Source organism: Labrus mixtus, chromosome 1 (assembly GCF_963584025.1).
Source record: "Labrus mixtus chromosome 1, fLabMix1.1, whole genome shotgun sequence".
Taxonomy (NCBI): Eukaryota; Metazoa; Chordata; class Actinopteri; order Labriformes; family Labridae; genus Labrus; species Labrus mixtus.
The window spans coordinates 30,326,796-30,339,824 of record NC_083612.1 but is presented as its reverse complement, the minus strand read 5'-3'; the positions used below and the strand labels follow the sequence as shown (position 1 = coordinate 30,339,824).

The 13,029-nt window shown below is 40.7% G+C and overlaps 1 protein-coding gene across 2 annotated transcripts; it reads left to right on the top strand.

Moving 5' to 3' along the window:
* The first annotated feature begins 2,568 nt into the window (after positions 1-2,568).
* depdc7a (DEP domain containing 7, paralog a) lies at positions 2,569-13,021 on the top strand. 2 transcript variants are annotated; one of them, XM_061041596.1, is made up of 9 exons: positions 2,569-2,987; positions 6,091-6,550; positions 8,605-8,735; positions 8,838-9,030; positions 10,233-10,453; positions 10,552-10,694; positions 10,774-10,899; positions 11,160-11,238; positions 11,886-13,021. In XM_061041596.1, the coding sequence occupies exons 2-9, from the start codon at positions 6,096-6,098 to the stop codon at positions 12,104-12,106; spliced, it is 1,569 nt and encodes a 522-aa protein (XP_060897579.1). In that variant the 5' UTR covers positions 2,569-2,987; positions 6,091-6,095; the 3' UTR covers positions 12,107-13,021. The 2 variants fall into 2 exon arrangements, with proteins under 2 accessions (XP_060897579.1, XP_060897571.1); XM_061041588.1 differs by having other exon boundaries at positions 2,570-2,987; positions 6,088-6,550.
* The last annotated feature ends 8 nt before the right edge of the window (positions 13,022-13,029 follow it).

The following is a 13,029-nucleotide window of genomic DNA, read 5'->3' as shown; positions in this document are numbered from 1 at the left end:
ACATCTGTATGCTATACCTGTATATGTGCTATATAAGTTACTAACCACTCCTGAGCTCGTGTCCTTTAGGTTCCTCTGGATCGTTAGTGGGGATGGTCTACTGCTACCAAACCACTTTCCCCCGTTTGTCCCTTTCCTTCTTCTTCTACCTCTGTCCCATTTTTCAAGTTTCGAGTTTTTTTCAGTTTCGGCCGATGGCTGTTGGTCATGAGATTGGTTTTGCCCAAGGTTTCTGCCTGTTAAGATTTTTTTTTTTTCTTGCCAATGTAACTTTCCTAAATGTTGCTTAGTGCTCATGATGCATTAACGTTGAGTCTCTGTAATATAACAATGAGTAAGGTCTTTTACTTGCTCCTTGTAATGTGTCTCCAGATAATAGTTGTAATAAATTGGTGCTATACAATCAATCAGTTGTTGACTTTGCCGTAGTTTTTACTTTATTGATGGATAACTCTGGTGTTCATGTTCATTTTCCAGGTCACACTGGATCCAGAAACTGGCATGGTAGATTTTTCTTATTTACAATGTGACATCCTAGATAGAAATCTCTTTGAGTATTTGCCTTAGTCATAACTGTAAGTCAAACAAGTGACTAACATTGCATGACAGATAGGAGGAAAGAAAATGAAATATGCTGGGCGCTCAGGGCAAACGAGGAGAACGAGGAGAGTAAATATTGCTTTGACCTTGTGAGTAGAGTTTCTGATTGTATTAACCAGGGTTCTCTCTCTCTCTCTCTCTCTCTCTCTCTCTCTCTCTCTTCCCTCTGTGTTGGTGTAAACCACTTTTCACTTCACAGCACTTCAGAGTCAGCTTTGTTGCAGGTTTACTAAATACCAGCACATGAAGTCGAAACACATTCATCATTTGAGTCGTAGAACCTGTTTGGCCCACGAGTTGCCTTAAGTTAAGGAGTGGATTTCCTATGTTTGGACACGGCAGCTGTATAAATAATAAAAAAAATACATTATTCACGCGGCAACTAAACGTGAGTTTATACACACATGCAACATGTTAAGGCTACAGGCAATGGTCCTGCGCTTCTATGAATTGAGTTCTCAGAGTCTGTTCAGAAGCATTATTGTCTGACTGAAAAACTCTTGTGATTTATTACGGTGACAATGTCAGGAGTTATTTTTTGACAGAGTCTTCTGTTAACCAGGTTAAGAGTGGGATATGTGACTGAATGCAAACAAGATAAAACGCATGTGTTGTATCACGTAATTTTGCACATAATGCCCAAAACTTTACCAAACACAACTCTTATTATTCGTCAGCATTTCCTCCACTAAGCTGTGGGAGAACACAGTCTTTTTCCCACAGGGGATGTCACTCAATTGAGTTTTTCATTTCCATAAAGTTGGTGTACTCACAGAAGACAGAACAGAAAATAAGAATGATCAAAAGTCATGTTGCAGAGATATCCTCTCTTTTTCCTTAGATTGCGTCAAGCTACAACAGCATTGGGATCCTACATTTCCAATGGTTCTACTCAAGCACCAAAGGTAGCTCAGGACTTTTTTGTCACAGGAAACTTCTTTGCAGCTCACCATTGTCTGTGTTTTCACAAAGGGCTGAAGTCCTGCAATCCTCATATAAGGTGATGTTTGACTAAGAAGTTCCTGTCCTTTTCTAAAGTACAATCCCCAGTGCAGGGACCCTTTGTTGGGTAAAGTCCCAGGAACTGTATTCGGTGCTAATATAGCAATATTACTACTACTACTACTTGAAGCATAATGCAGGACAAAATGAGTAAGCTAAACGTGAAATTATTAAAATGTGTCCCAAGTAACCCGTATTGTCTCCTCGCAGCATCCTGCCTTGCTCAAGAGCATTGTAACAGTATGATGTGTCTGTATAGTATATGTCCTCGTCTTTGTTTTGGAATGCAAACTAAGGATGTCAAACCGCCCCCTCCCTCTTTTAACCTACATGCATTCTTACTTCCTTATGTAAAAAAAAACACATGTTTCTGCATAAAGGAGGTGAGGACAACAGTAATCAAACCGGTTTGCACTAGTTGGACGCCTCACCCATTGCACCATGCTTGTCTCTTGCAATGATAACACCTGTCTTCCTGTCAGTCTCCCTCTCAGCCAGTGACCAACTTTTGGCTTTGCAGTGTCTTCTTACTGCTTTTCCATTGTCAGATTACACCTGAAGAAAGGAGGCACCAGGTTAGAGCCTCGGCTCATCCGTGAAATCTACAGCTCAGGTGTGTTTACTCTGAGGTGTGTGTGTGTGTGTGTGTGTACATATTTGTTTGTGTCATTTAAGTAGATGACTGTCTGTGTATATGGATCCTAAGGTGGAGCAGTCACATGTTTCATTATGACGCCTTTTGTTTTGACAGAGACAGGGAAACTGTTCTCAATTTGTTATGTTCATTAATCCTCTAGTTAAACATCCTCCTCTTCTTCTCTTCTCTTATCATATCTGTCTCTGATCTGCTTTACAAGATCAGATGTAGGGTATACTGTCAGTCTTAAAAACTGTGACAGAGTGATATGTTGTGTGAAAACTTTTCTGGCATTTCATTTGATTGTTCATTTTTCACTTTTAAAGTTAAATATTTGTAAAGGTTACATTCTAAAGAAATTGCTTTATAAGGAAATAGCAATTAATTACAATGGCTGATTTTTTTATTTAAATCATTTGGGACACCATGACGAAACCTTCAGTTTTACTACTTTTATTTCTCTTCTTCAAATTGACAGTTTCAGCTTAGGAAGTTGTCCCCCCATGTAGGAATAAGTGACTTAAGAGTTCCTTTTGATAAACATGAGGGACTCTTTGAGCCTCTTTAAGGCGTTAATGGCCTGGCAGGGCGCTGATTTGGACATGAATAATGTACGGCAGTGGGAGGGGACGGTTTCGGGCTGGACTCCTTTTAGCTGCGTGCGTCACGTTGTGAATTGAAGACCAAGGACGAGGTCTGGATGGCTGTCTCTAGTCACTGGAGGAAGTTTTACTACAACGAACTCCAGGTAATACACTCTGAATCACTTGTTTGTGATCAGGTTTATTCTGTATGTTTATGTTGATAGTTTTTTATGTCGTGTTTGAGGCTACCTGAAGATTTCGGCTTATTTGGTGTCTAACCTGTCGTGTTGAGATGGGAAAGTTTCAGAAATTACATTTAGACTACTTACAGTCTATAGCCTAGTTAAACATAGATTTGACTAAAAGCTTAGTTTATAAACAGACATTTAACATAGGCTACTTTAATAGGCTGTTATGCATTGTACGCACAGTTCTTGAAGTCTATTTGTTCGGTTTATAGCCTAATAATAATTTTTCTGTAAAGTAAAGTGAATGCTATTTTTAATCGAAATCCAATATTTCTAAAATATGTTCAGCATAGGCTATTTATTTCGCTTTTGTTATTTAATAGTCCCTTCTGAGTTTTCTGTAAAGTTTTAAGTGTGTAGGCTAAAAGTCAGAAAGTAGGCTATGGTGTTAGAATGATATAGGCTTAGTGTTGAATTTACTTTTTGTTTTATTGTCGTTTGATAAATGGTTCAAATGCTATGAATGATAGACTTAACACCGGCTGTGTTGTCTTCTTGTGACATTGTGATTGGTGCAGACTCAGCAGCCTGCAGTGTTTGTGTTAAAACACAGGAGGAAGGGGGTCATTCCGTTTACTGACCTGCATATTCTATATGAGGATGTGGGGGTTCAAATCTATACGGGCCATGCCCTTCTTATTCACAATGTGTCCTGAGGCTCCATCAGTTAATCTCACTGGTCTCAGCATGTTAGAGGAATGAAGGTATCTGCGCGGTCTATAACCTGCTGCTTCTCATCTGTCAGTCTCATTGTTGCAGCTTGATAGTTTAAAAAACAGACTCGATAGGCCTTTCATATTTTTTTTCTGTAGCTTATTAGTGACATTACAGACAGTGATGTTAACCCCAGGAGATGGATCCTCTTGTGTTGACTGTTCTGGTCCCCCTGCGATTATTTACCTCCACTGATGTGTGCAAACACACACTGTACTGTTGTCAATGGCTGTAACACAGAACACAGCCTCTGTTGTATACCACAGTCTGTCTGATGGGAATTAGCCTATTGCAAAAAAAAAAAGAGGACCAAAGTCAGCAGAAAAGAAGTGTGACGTCGGCTATACTAACTGAGCTTAAATCTCAGTGACAGAACACAGCCGGGTTCCCAGGATTGTTTCGACCTACACCTGACCTCCATCTCTTTTTTTGCTTTTTTAAGGAGCATTAATGGATATTGATTAGATCCGGATTTACTGTGTGACTGGTAATCCGGAGACCCCTGATGGGATTCTCCAGATGGCCCTGTATTAACTCCTATAAGCTATGACACTCTGATAATGCAGACCAAAAAGTCTTTTGTTCCTGCAATCCTCACAATTGTATTCTATACAATCATATCTATCTCTGATCTACTTTACAAGATCAGATGTAGGGTATACTGTCAGTCTTAAAAACTGTGACAGAGTGATAGCTTGTGTGAAAACTTTTCTGGCATTTCATTTGATTGTTCATTTTTCACTTTTAAAGTTAAATATTTGTAAAGGTTACATTCTAAAGAAATTGCTTTATAAGGAAATGGCAATTAATTACAATGGTTGATTTTTTAAAAAAATCATTTGGGACACCATGACGAAACCTTCAGTTGTACGAGTATTTCTCTTCTTCAAATTTCAGCTTAGGAAGTTGTCCCCCCCATGTAGGAATAAGTGACTTAAGAGTTCCTTTTGTCTATCATTAACTACCGTTTGCAAAGAAAGACTTCTCCTCACATCTACAGTAAAGATCTCTGTTAATACTTCTTTAAGCAAAGAATAACTTTTCTGACTCTTTTCCATTAGTTTTCATATCATACTTGCAAACTGCGGCTAGCGTGTTTTTTTCTTATCCATCTCTTGAAGCACAAGTTGTTCTTCCCTTAGGCCTATATATATGCAAATACCCAGTTGAGGACAGTTTCCTCCCCCCAAGGGAGACACAGTTTGATGCAGAAGGATCTCATTAATCAGCTGATCACAGATAAATCTTCCACACTCCTTCCTCTTTGCTCCACGAGGCGTGAGCTGTTGTATTTGCTTTTGAGAAGTGGTCGAACATTTGCTCGCCGTGGTACCTTTCCTGAGTGTTTTTGTTGTCAAGTTTCACAGATGGGTCAGTAAAAGTATTTGTCCTGATGTGTTATCATAACATGGAGCCAGGCTGCTGCTGACAGCGCCTGATATATGGCCCATGGTCTCTCAGAACACCCCCCCCCCCCCCCCCCCCCACTGTAACATTTGCTCAACAAGCTTTATAGGTTTCCTGTTGTGAGATGAAAGCAGATCTAACATCCCACCATGCCCAGCTCTGCTGTCGTTCACTGGTCTGGCTTTTGTTGGATGACACAAATCATTTTCTATCTGTGGTCCTGTCAAACATAGACAGGAAGAGTTTGAGGAATTGCATCATGTACTTATGGACATGTTTAGTGTTGGATTACGTGTTTAATTTTCTGATTTTCTGCATGTTCTCGTTGCCATGAAGTGGAAAATACAGCAGGAACATATCACGGTATCTCTTGTGGGAGGAGGCTTACAATATGATCATTGTCTCTGTATCCGTGTGTGAATAAGTGTGGCGGATGGGGTAAACAGATTGCGATTGGGTGTCTCTTGTGGTAAGAAAATCAGAGAAAAGTCATGTTTTGACTTTGTATTTAACCTTTACTGCCTGACTGCAGGTCTAGATTCTCAGGTTTTAATGATCTGTTAATAAACAAGCGGCTGCACATATTGTACACTAGCCTGCGTCAAACAAGGATTTTGGGTTGGGCTACTTCCCCCATGAGATGGGTTCATTCTGGACCATGTGCCGTAACACCCACACAGAATAACTTGAAATGAGTTGAGGTTTTATTTCATCTGCATGTGTATATCCATGTATATTTATATTATTGGGTGCATTATTTATCTCATCAATTGATTCAAAGATTGTCTATGAAGTGCCAGAAAACTGCCATCTTCTTCAGCTCTTATAGTCTAATTATTTCCCCCCCCCTCCCCTATTTATCCTTCCACTCATTGTTTCTCTCTTCCTCTGTCAGAAGCAGGCATGGCTGGGAAGCCTTTCCGGGCCACCTACATCTGGGGCAGCATCATCTCCAACCTCCACACTCAAGTGGAGGTCAAGCGGAGACGCCACAAGCTGAAGTCCTACCATGATTGCTTTCTGGGCTCCGATGCCGTGGACGTGGTGTTGGCCCACATCGCCCTCAGCCGTTTCTTCGGTGAAGAGGTGGTACCACGCTTCAAAGCTGTTCGTCTCTGCCAGGCCTTGATGGACTCCAGGGTGTTTGAGCCGGTGGGTGTCAAAGTCTTTGGGAAGGAGAAGAAGCGAGCTACGTTCGAGGACAGTTGTTTCAGTTTGTACAGGTTCCTGAATCCTGCGGCCAGCTCCTCTCCATCACTAGCAAACACCAACTCTCACTCCACCAGTACCATTGAGAGCGGCTATGACTCACCGAGCATTAACAGGAACAAGAACAGCTACACTCCGTCACATGAAAGGTACAGATTGGTGTCACAACGTCTTCCAATCTCACTTTTGAGTAGCTTTGTTCTCCTTCCTCCTGAGCTTATCCTAAATCCAGCGTCTGTGATAACTAGTGAGGCGTGACCTGAGACTCTTGAAGTCCAATTGTGCAGTCATGTCTTTATGTTCTGGATTTCTAGAAACTTTCTTATTATCCAAAAGTATAAAGTTCAAGTACAAAATGACATTTCAGAGTCAAGAAGTGATATTGAAAGAAAGATGGATCAGACAAACACACTGATATACTTGCTCCAAAACATTTATATTTGTTTTCCTGCAGCTTTAAAACCACATTCATGTCCTAACCATTGACTGTTTATAAAGATGCATGATCGACTATACCCCCGTTTGCTTGTACATAAATGGTTGCTGAAATATTGGTGACATCATTTGAAACCAGGACATGCACAAAAGACATCTGGCTGCTGAAGCAGCGGTAGCATTGCCCATAACTAAAAACACACTATTGACTTTTACAATAAAACAGTAAAGTTCCTTCAGGTCGGTACAGTCTAGCAGCAGAACAGATTTTTGTGTCAGTTTGACTTTCCATAACACTCGAGGTTATGTAATCTTATGCGTTAAGTTACGATTCCTCTCGCCATGCGTTCTCCACTCTCTTAATCCATACAGGTTTTGTCTTTCATGACGTTACGTCTACTCTTTTTAACATAAAAAAAATAATAATAAAAACTCAACTTCACCAAAAAATAAACACTCGGCCAAATATCTGCATGACAACAGAAACAGAGAAAAAGAGTGTAACATGTATTGTTACAGTTTTATAAACATACCGTAAAACTTCAAATAAAAGCCCATCCCATAATAAGGCCCAGTCCCTTTTAACAACTAGTGCAGCAAGTTGGAATAGATGCTTTCTTACAAAGCAAGAACAAATTAGTGATTTCTAATTACTTTTTTTTTATGATATCCCATTTGTTTTACACTGTTCAATTTTCTTTCTGGTGTAAATTTAAAAATGAATTGTCTTCCTCATCTTTTCTGTGCATGTGTTTGGTTTGAAAATCATTTAATCCCAGTAAAGTATATATGGTGTGGGGGGGGGGGGGGGGGGGGGCTTTTGGTCTGTAATATCCAAACTAGACTAGACTACAAAATAAAAATGGGGGGAAAAGCTAGCTTGGCTCTGCCTTCCTTTTGGTTACCATGACAATAACTACAAAAGTTCCAAAGCTCAACCAAGAAGTAGTTAGACACATAATGTGAATCCTAGTTTAAAAATGTGTAACCACAAGGTGTCATTTTATAGTTATTATATATTTAAACCAGCAGAATGTAAAAAGTGAGCTTCAGAGATGATTGTTAGCACAATTTATGATAGAGAAGGCTAGCTATTTCCTTCTGTCTCTGGTCTTTTTTGGCTAATCTATGCTAATTGGATGCTAATGTGTACAAAAATAATTCATCTAACTCTTTGCCTGAAACAAATCATTGTAACTGTTCCTTTAAACTCAGTTGATTCTGCTTTACTTTGAGGATGTTGAATTAGATTTAGGTAGGCTGGGAGTTAACAGCAAAGACGGACGTGATGCATGTGGTGCTAACACATGGCCTTACCACTTTGTCTTTTTGAGAACGATTTACTCCAGACCAGACCGGATCACAGAACAGCCCTGACGTCCCTAATGAGAGATGAAAGACCCAGAGAAAACATGCGCTCTTTACTGGATAAATAAGGCTTTCTTTTCATTCACAGCATGGAGTTTAAACAAAGCAAAGGGGGTGTAGTCCGCTTTGTGATTTGCAGCATGGGTTAAATCAAGTCTTTATGGGATGTAGTTAATAATCACAAAAGAAATTCTAGAAACTGGGCATTTATTTTGTCTGCTTAATATGAAAAAAAAACTGAATAGCCTTCAGACTGTACCAAATTGTGACTGAATAACAGCTACTTGAAAACATTTGTTGCCCAATGCCACATTTGTTCATGTAATTAGTCTGTGTGTGCCCCCCCCTCTCCTCCCCTACAATCGCTTTCACTGATTGCTGTTATTATGTGACTCTTCAGACAAGAGGTGCTGAGCTACTCCACTCACTCCCCTGTGAAAACGGACAAATCATTGGAGGAGGTACTCGGAAACCTCAACATGAGCTCGACCGTCACCCCTCAGATGATCAACCTCGGCCTCTCACAAGAGAGTAAGTCCAATGACGTCAAATCTGCAATGTGTTTTTTGAAGCACTAGATCAGCACGTCTGTGCATATGTACCTGTGACACTTATAGTACATGTTGTCCCCAGTTGTAGATGAGGTGTGGCACCAGCAAGCTGTCTTCAGGCTGCTGCAGTTGATAGAGCTCCCCCTGCTGGAGAACTTGTTAGAGGGTAAACACGCATCGCGGCCTCCTCTTCATGGTATGGACAGTGACCCGGACCTGCTGTATACGTCAAGCTACCTGGACAGAGAGGTCCTCAAAGCCTTCAGTGAAGCACAGTAAGCCCCCTGAATCATTCCACATTTAAAGACTCCTAAAGTTCATTTTCTGTTTCAACTCTGGGATTTTTGAAGTCTTTATCAGCTGCTTTTAAGCCACACATCTTATATAATTTGATTTCTTGTATTTGCCTAACTTGATGTAATTTAAATAGTTACAGTGAGGTAACAATTTTACACAAAAAGGCACATGACAGACTTCTCCAATGTAGACATAACTACCCAGCTGTAAAGGTTAAAAGGTTAAGCTCATTACACCAAAACTAAACATAATATTAATAATCATCATCATAATATTAAAGTTTTGTGACATTGGCAAGGGCTAGGGGGCAGGCGGTGGCAATTCTAGAGTATTTTGGGGCCCTATGCAAAAATCAATTGGGGGTCCCTCTTACCAGTGTTCATCACCATCATGTCTGCCACTGTCCCGACTCTTACTCCTCTTCCTCTTTTTTTCTGTTTCTTTTTTCTCTCTCCTACAGACGGAAAGTTCCTCTTCATCTTTCTTTGTTGACTTTCATAATAATGTGTGCAATGCTTCAATGGGCTATGAGAGTGACTGCTGTCATATGGCGCCCCCTTAGGGAGGTTTCCTACGGTCTTTGCAAAATTTGCGCCACTGCTTCGGTTTAGGTTTGTGAGCCCTCAGGGGCCCTCTACTGGTCTGGGGCCCCAGGCGGATGACAAGCAGTGCCTCTGGGGGCACGTTATATTTGAAGCGCCTGGAAGGAGTTTTTCTCTTTCTATAGTCTTGTTTTTAATGGCTGTAAACGCTGCTGCAGGTTTTATGTCAAGCGTCGAGATTAACAGCACAATGAATGCCTAAACAGCTTTTTCTTACATTTTCCAGTTCAAAGAATCACCATGCATGATGCATAATGTCTGTTAAAAGACTACAGGATGATTTTTCTTTGTTAAAAAAACACTATTTTCACATACTGGAGAAATCCAAAAAGCAATACTGCTTCATCCACAGGGGGCGCATACAATCAACACAAAGCTGAGGTTCCTCACATAACTGTAACCTAAAAATAAAAAAAAGCTTTTTTTCCGGTTTTAATCTCCAAATTCATGCTCACTGTCCATTTTTAAGACCACTGAAGGTCAAGTGCTGGCCTGACCTTATTCATATATCTCTGTTGCTCCACTTTTCTCAATCTTTTTGCCGTGTTTTAAAATAATTCCTCTCCCCTCTCCCTTAGGGCTGACGAGTGGATGTCAGGTGCAGTGGACTGCCTGGAGTTTCTGCCTGATGAGCTGGTGGTGGAGGTCAGTCGAGGTCTTGCTGGTTGTGCTGAGGACCTGCTGCAGTGTAAGAGACTGCTCTATGAGGTCCTGGCTCAGCATTACGGACGCACACAGCAGCCACCTCTGCTCAGCAACCACGTGTTCGACATCCACTCAGGCATCTCAGAGCTCCTCGGTAAGAAGAGGCCATCCCAAATCTCTTTTGTTGCATTACGTTAAGTCATTAAGGCTTTGATTGAAATCTATAAAAATCCTTTCTGTTGTCTGTACCAGTGAACGGCAAACAAGAGCAGGCTCTGGAGGCCCTGCAGCTGAGCCTGAAGCTGCAGGACTCCCGCAGCAGGGAGGAGCTGCGCAGACTATTAAGATTCATGGCCGTCGCAGCAAAACCACTGGAGGTCAAACTGCACAAAGAGGTGAGCATGTGTGCACATTTTGCGTGAATCTGCATGTGTTTGTTTGATGCGAGTTAACTCACAATAATTCTCTGCTCAGATCGAGAACAGGATGGCGGTGAAAAGGTCTTTTTCGAGTGCCATTGTCTATAGTGGTCGACTCTCCAAAGGAAAGGTGGACTTCATGGTTCTGTTCATGATGGATAATCACTGTGATCTCTTCAAAGTGAGTGCACTCAATTTGCCTCTGTGTACGTGTGTTAGTCCAGTTTTATAAGAGGGATGTGATGATAAACATCTGTTAGCCACTGAGTTGATTCAATGCTGTTTACAAGAGCTGTTTAGAAGCAGGACTGCAAATCTGACATCATATGCAACTTGAAAGGGAATTCATATTCAAATCAGTCCATCTGTTTTAAATCAAAGCCACAAAATACATTCAAATAGTGATTCCATTTACTAAATGTTTGTCTCTCGTTCAACTAGATTCCTGTTTCGTTGCACAAGATGGTCAGTGACAGAATAGTGAATCTTGTGAAAGGGAAGGATCCAGACACGATAGCAGGTTTGCAGATTTCCCGTATTTCCATCCATTCATTATTCATTTAAAGGTCACATATTATCCTCCTAAGTTTAAATAAGTCTCAGAGCTTTCCAAAACATGTTGTTGAAGTTTCTAGCTAAAAAATCCACACTGTTCCTGTATTTGAGCATGCCTGTAAACCCCTCTATTTCAGCCCTGCTCAGAACAGGCTGTTTCTGTGTCTGTAGCTTTAAATATGTAAATGAGCTGTGTCTGACCACGCCCCCCTGGAAGGGGTGGCTTGGGCTTTCTTGAACCATGTCCTATTGTTCACGATGAGCTGGCAGACTCAGAGGGCAGAACAGACACCTAGCTGTGGGAGTGTCACCCACCTGGGGGAGGGGTTACTGCCCTTTGTGATGTCATGAAGGGAAAAATCTCCAAACAACCTGCTTAAGCACACTTTTTCTGAACAGTGGAGCAGGCAAAAGACTGAGAGGATGGACTTATCTCATAATTCTGGGTTTTGTAAACAGACTACGGACACATATTAGTGTTATAAAAACATGATAAAGTGTATTTTGTATAATATGTGACCTTTAAAAGCTGTTTGTATCACCAAAAACACTTAAACATATAAAAAGGCAAAGCTCTTCCTTCATTTAACTTCTGTGTCTTATTTGCTGCAGGATCAGCGTACTGCACAAGGCTGAGCGCAAAAGACTTTGCAGAAAATGCAAAGAAAACCACGAAAGAGGAGCTCTGGTCTTTACTCCAAGCAGTCCACGAGAACCCGAGACTCTCGGCTAAGGAGAAGAGACGGCTGCTGGGACAGTTTTTCAAAGGCCACCCTGAGATTTTTGTTCAGTACTTTGGAAATAGATTGTCGAGTATCAACATGTTACAGTGATATTTATGTCGTTTTTTAATATGTCATGTATCATGATGAAAAGAGATTTAGATGTAGGGACAAGATGTGGTGGAATGTGAATGATGTGCTTTAATGTAAGTAGAGTTTATGTGCTTCGATGTAAAATGTTTAGACCACTGAACTGGAATGTGAATTTAAACTGCACAGACTTTGAATAAGCTTCAATGTATTTAAGGACATATTTACTTGTCTTAGGAACTTCTTGGGTGCAGGACACAAACATGATAACTTCTCATTGCTCTGCATCTTGTGGGCACTCTGTGTCTGCATACAGTTTTCAATGGCTGTGTTCTTTGTGCTTGGGCAATAGACAATGTAACAATGTAAGCAATAACAAATATGTGTGTCCATGTGGTTTCCATGTACAGAGTGATGCACAGCGGAGCTGTGTCTGAGGAACCCTCAACCGGATATTTGAACCTGGACATTTAAAAGTCTGATGTAGTGCTATTATAAACAGGCAGATGCATCCATGAGATGCAGCCCTCTGGTGTTTTTTTGTTTTGTTTGTTGCAACAAATCAGCAAAACAGATGTTTGTACATTTTCTTTGTTTGGACTGGAAAACCTTAACCGCGTTCTAGTGGCATCTTCAGGGTCCTGTTTTTAAAATCTATGCTAAGAGCTATGTGCATCTTCTAATCAGCTGAGGCTCATTTCCCGGTAAAGAAAGCATTCCCAGACTATTTCTTAACCGTACACATGTTGTTTCCTTTGTTTGGTTTTGCCAGGTCTTTTTAAAAAGTCTGAACAGAATTGTCCTATCTTTCATTGTGTTTTCATTGCTGACTCAAAAATATGCATAATGTGATGTAAAAAAGCGTAAACGGCATCTGGTATGTCAAGTTGTGATTCCCCCGGAACACTCACAATATTAAAGTATGAGATATGACAAGATGTGTT

Excerpts from the sequence above, each read along its gene's own strand:
- depdc7a (XM_061041596.1), top strand. The coding sequence starts at position 6,096 with ATGGCTGGGAAGCCTTTCCGGGCCACCTACATCTGGGGCAGCATCATC. Across the intron at positions 8,736-8,837 it reads CCTCGGCCTCTCACAAGAGA|TTGTAGATGAGGTGTGGCAC; the intron begins GTAAGTCCAATG and ends TGTTGTCCCCAG. Across the intron at positions 10,454-10,551 it reads AGGCATCTCAGAGCTCCTCG|TGAACGGCAAACAAGAGCAG; the intron begins GTAAGAAGAGGC and ends TGTCTGTACCAG.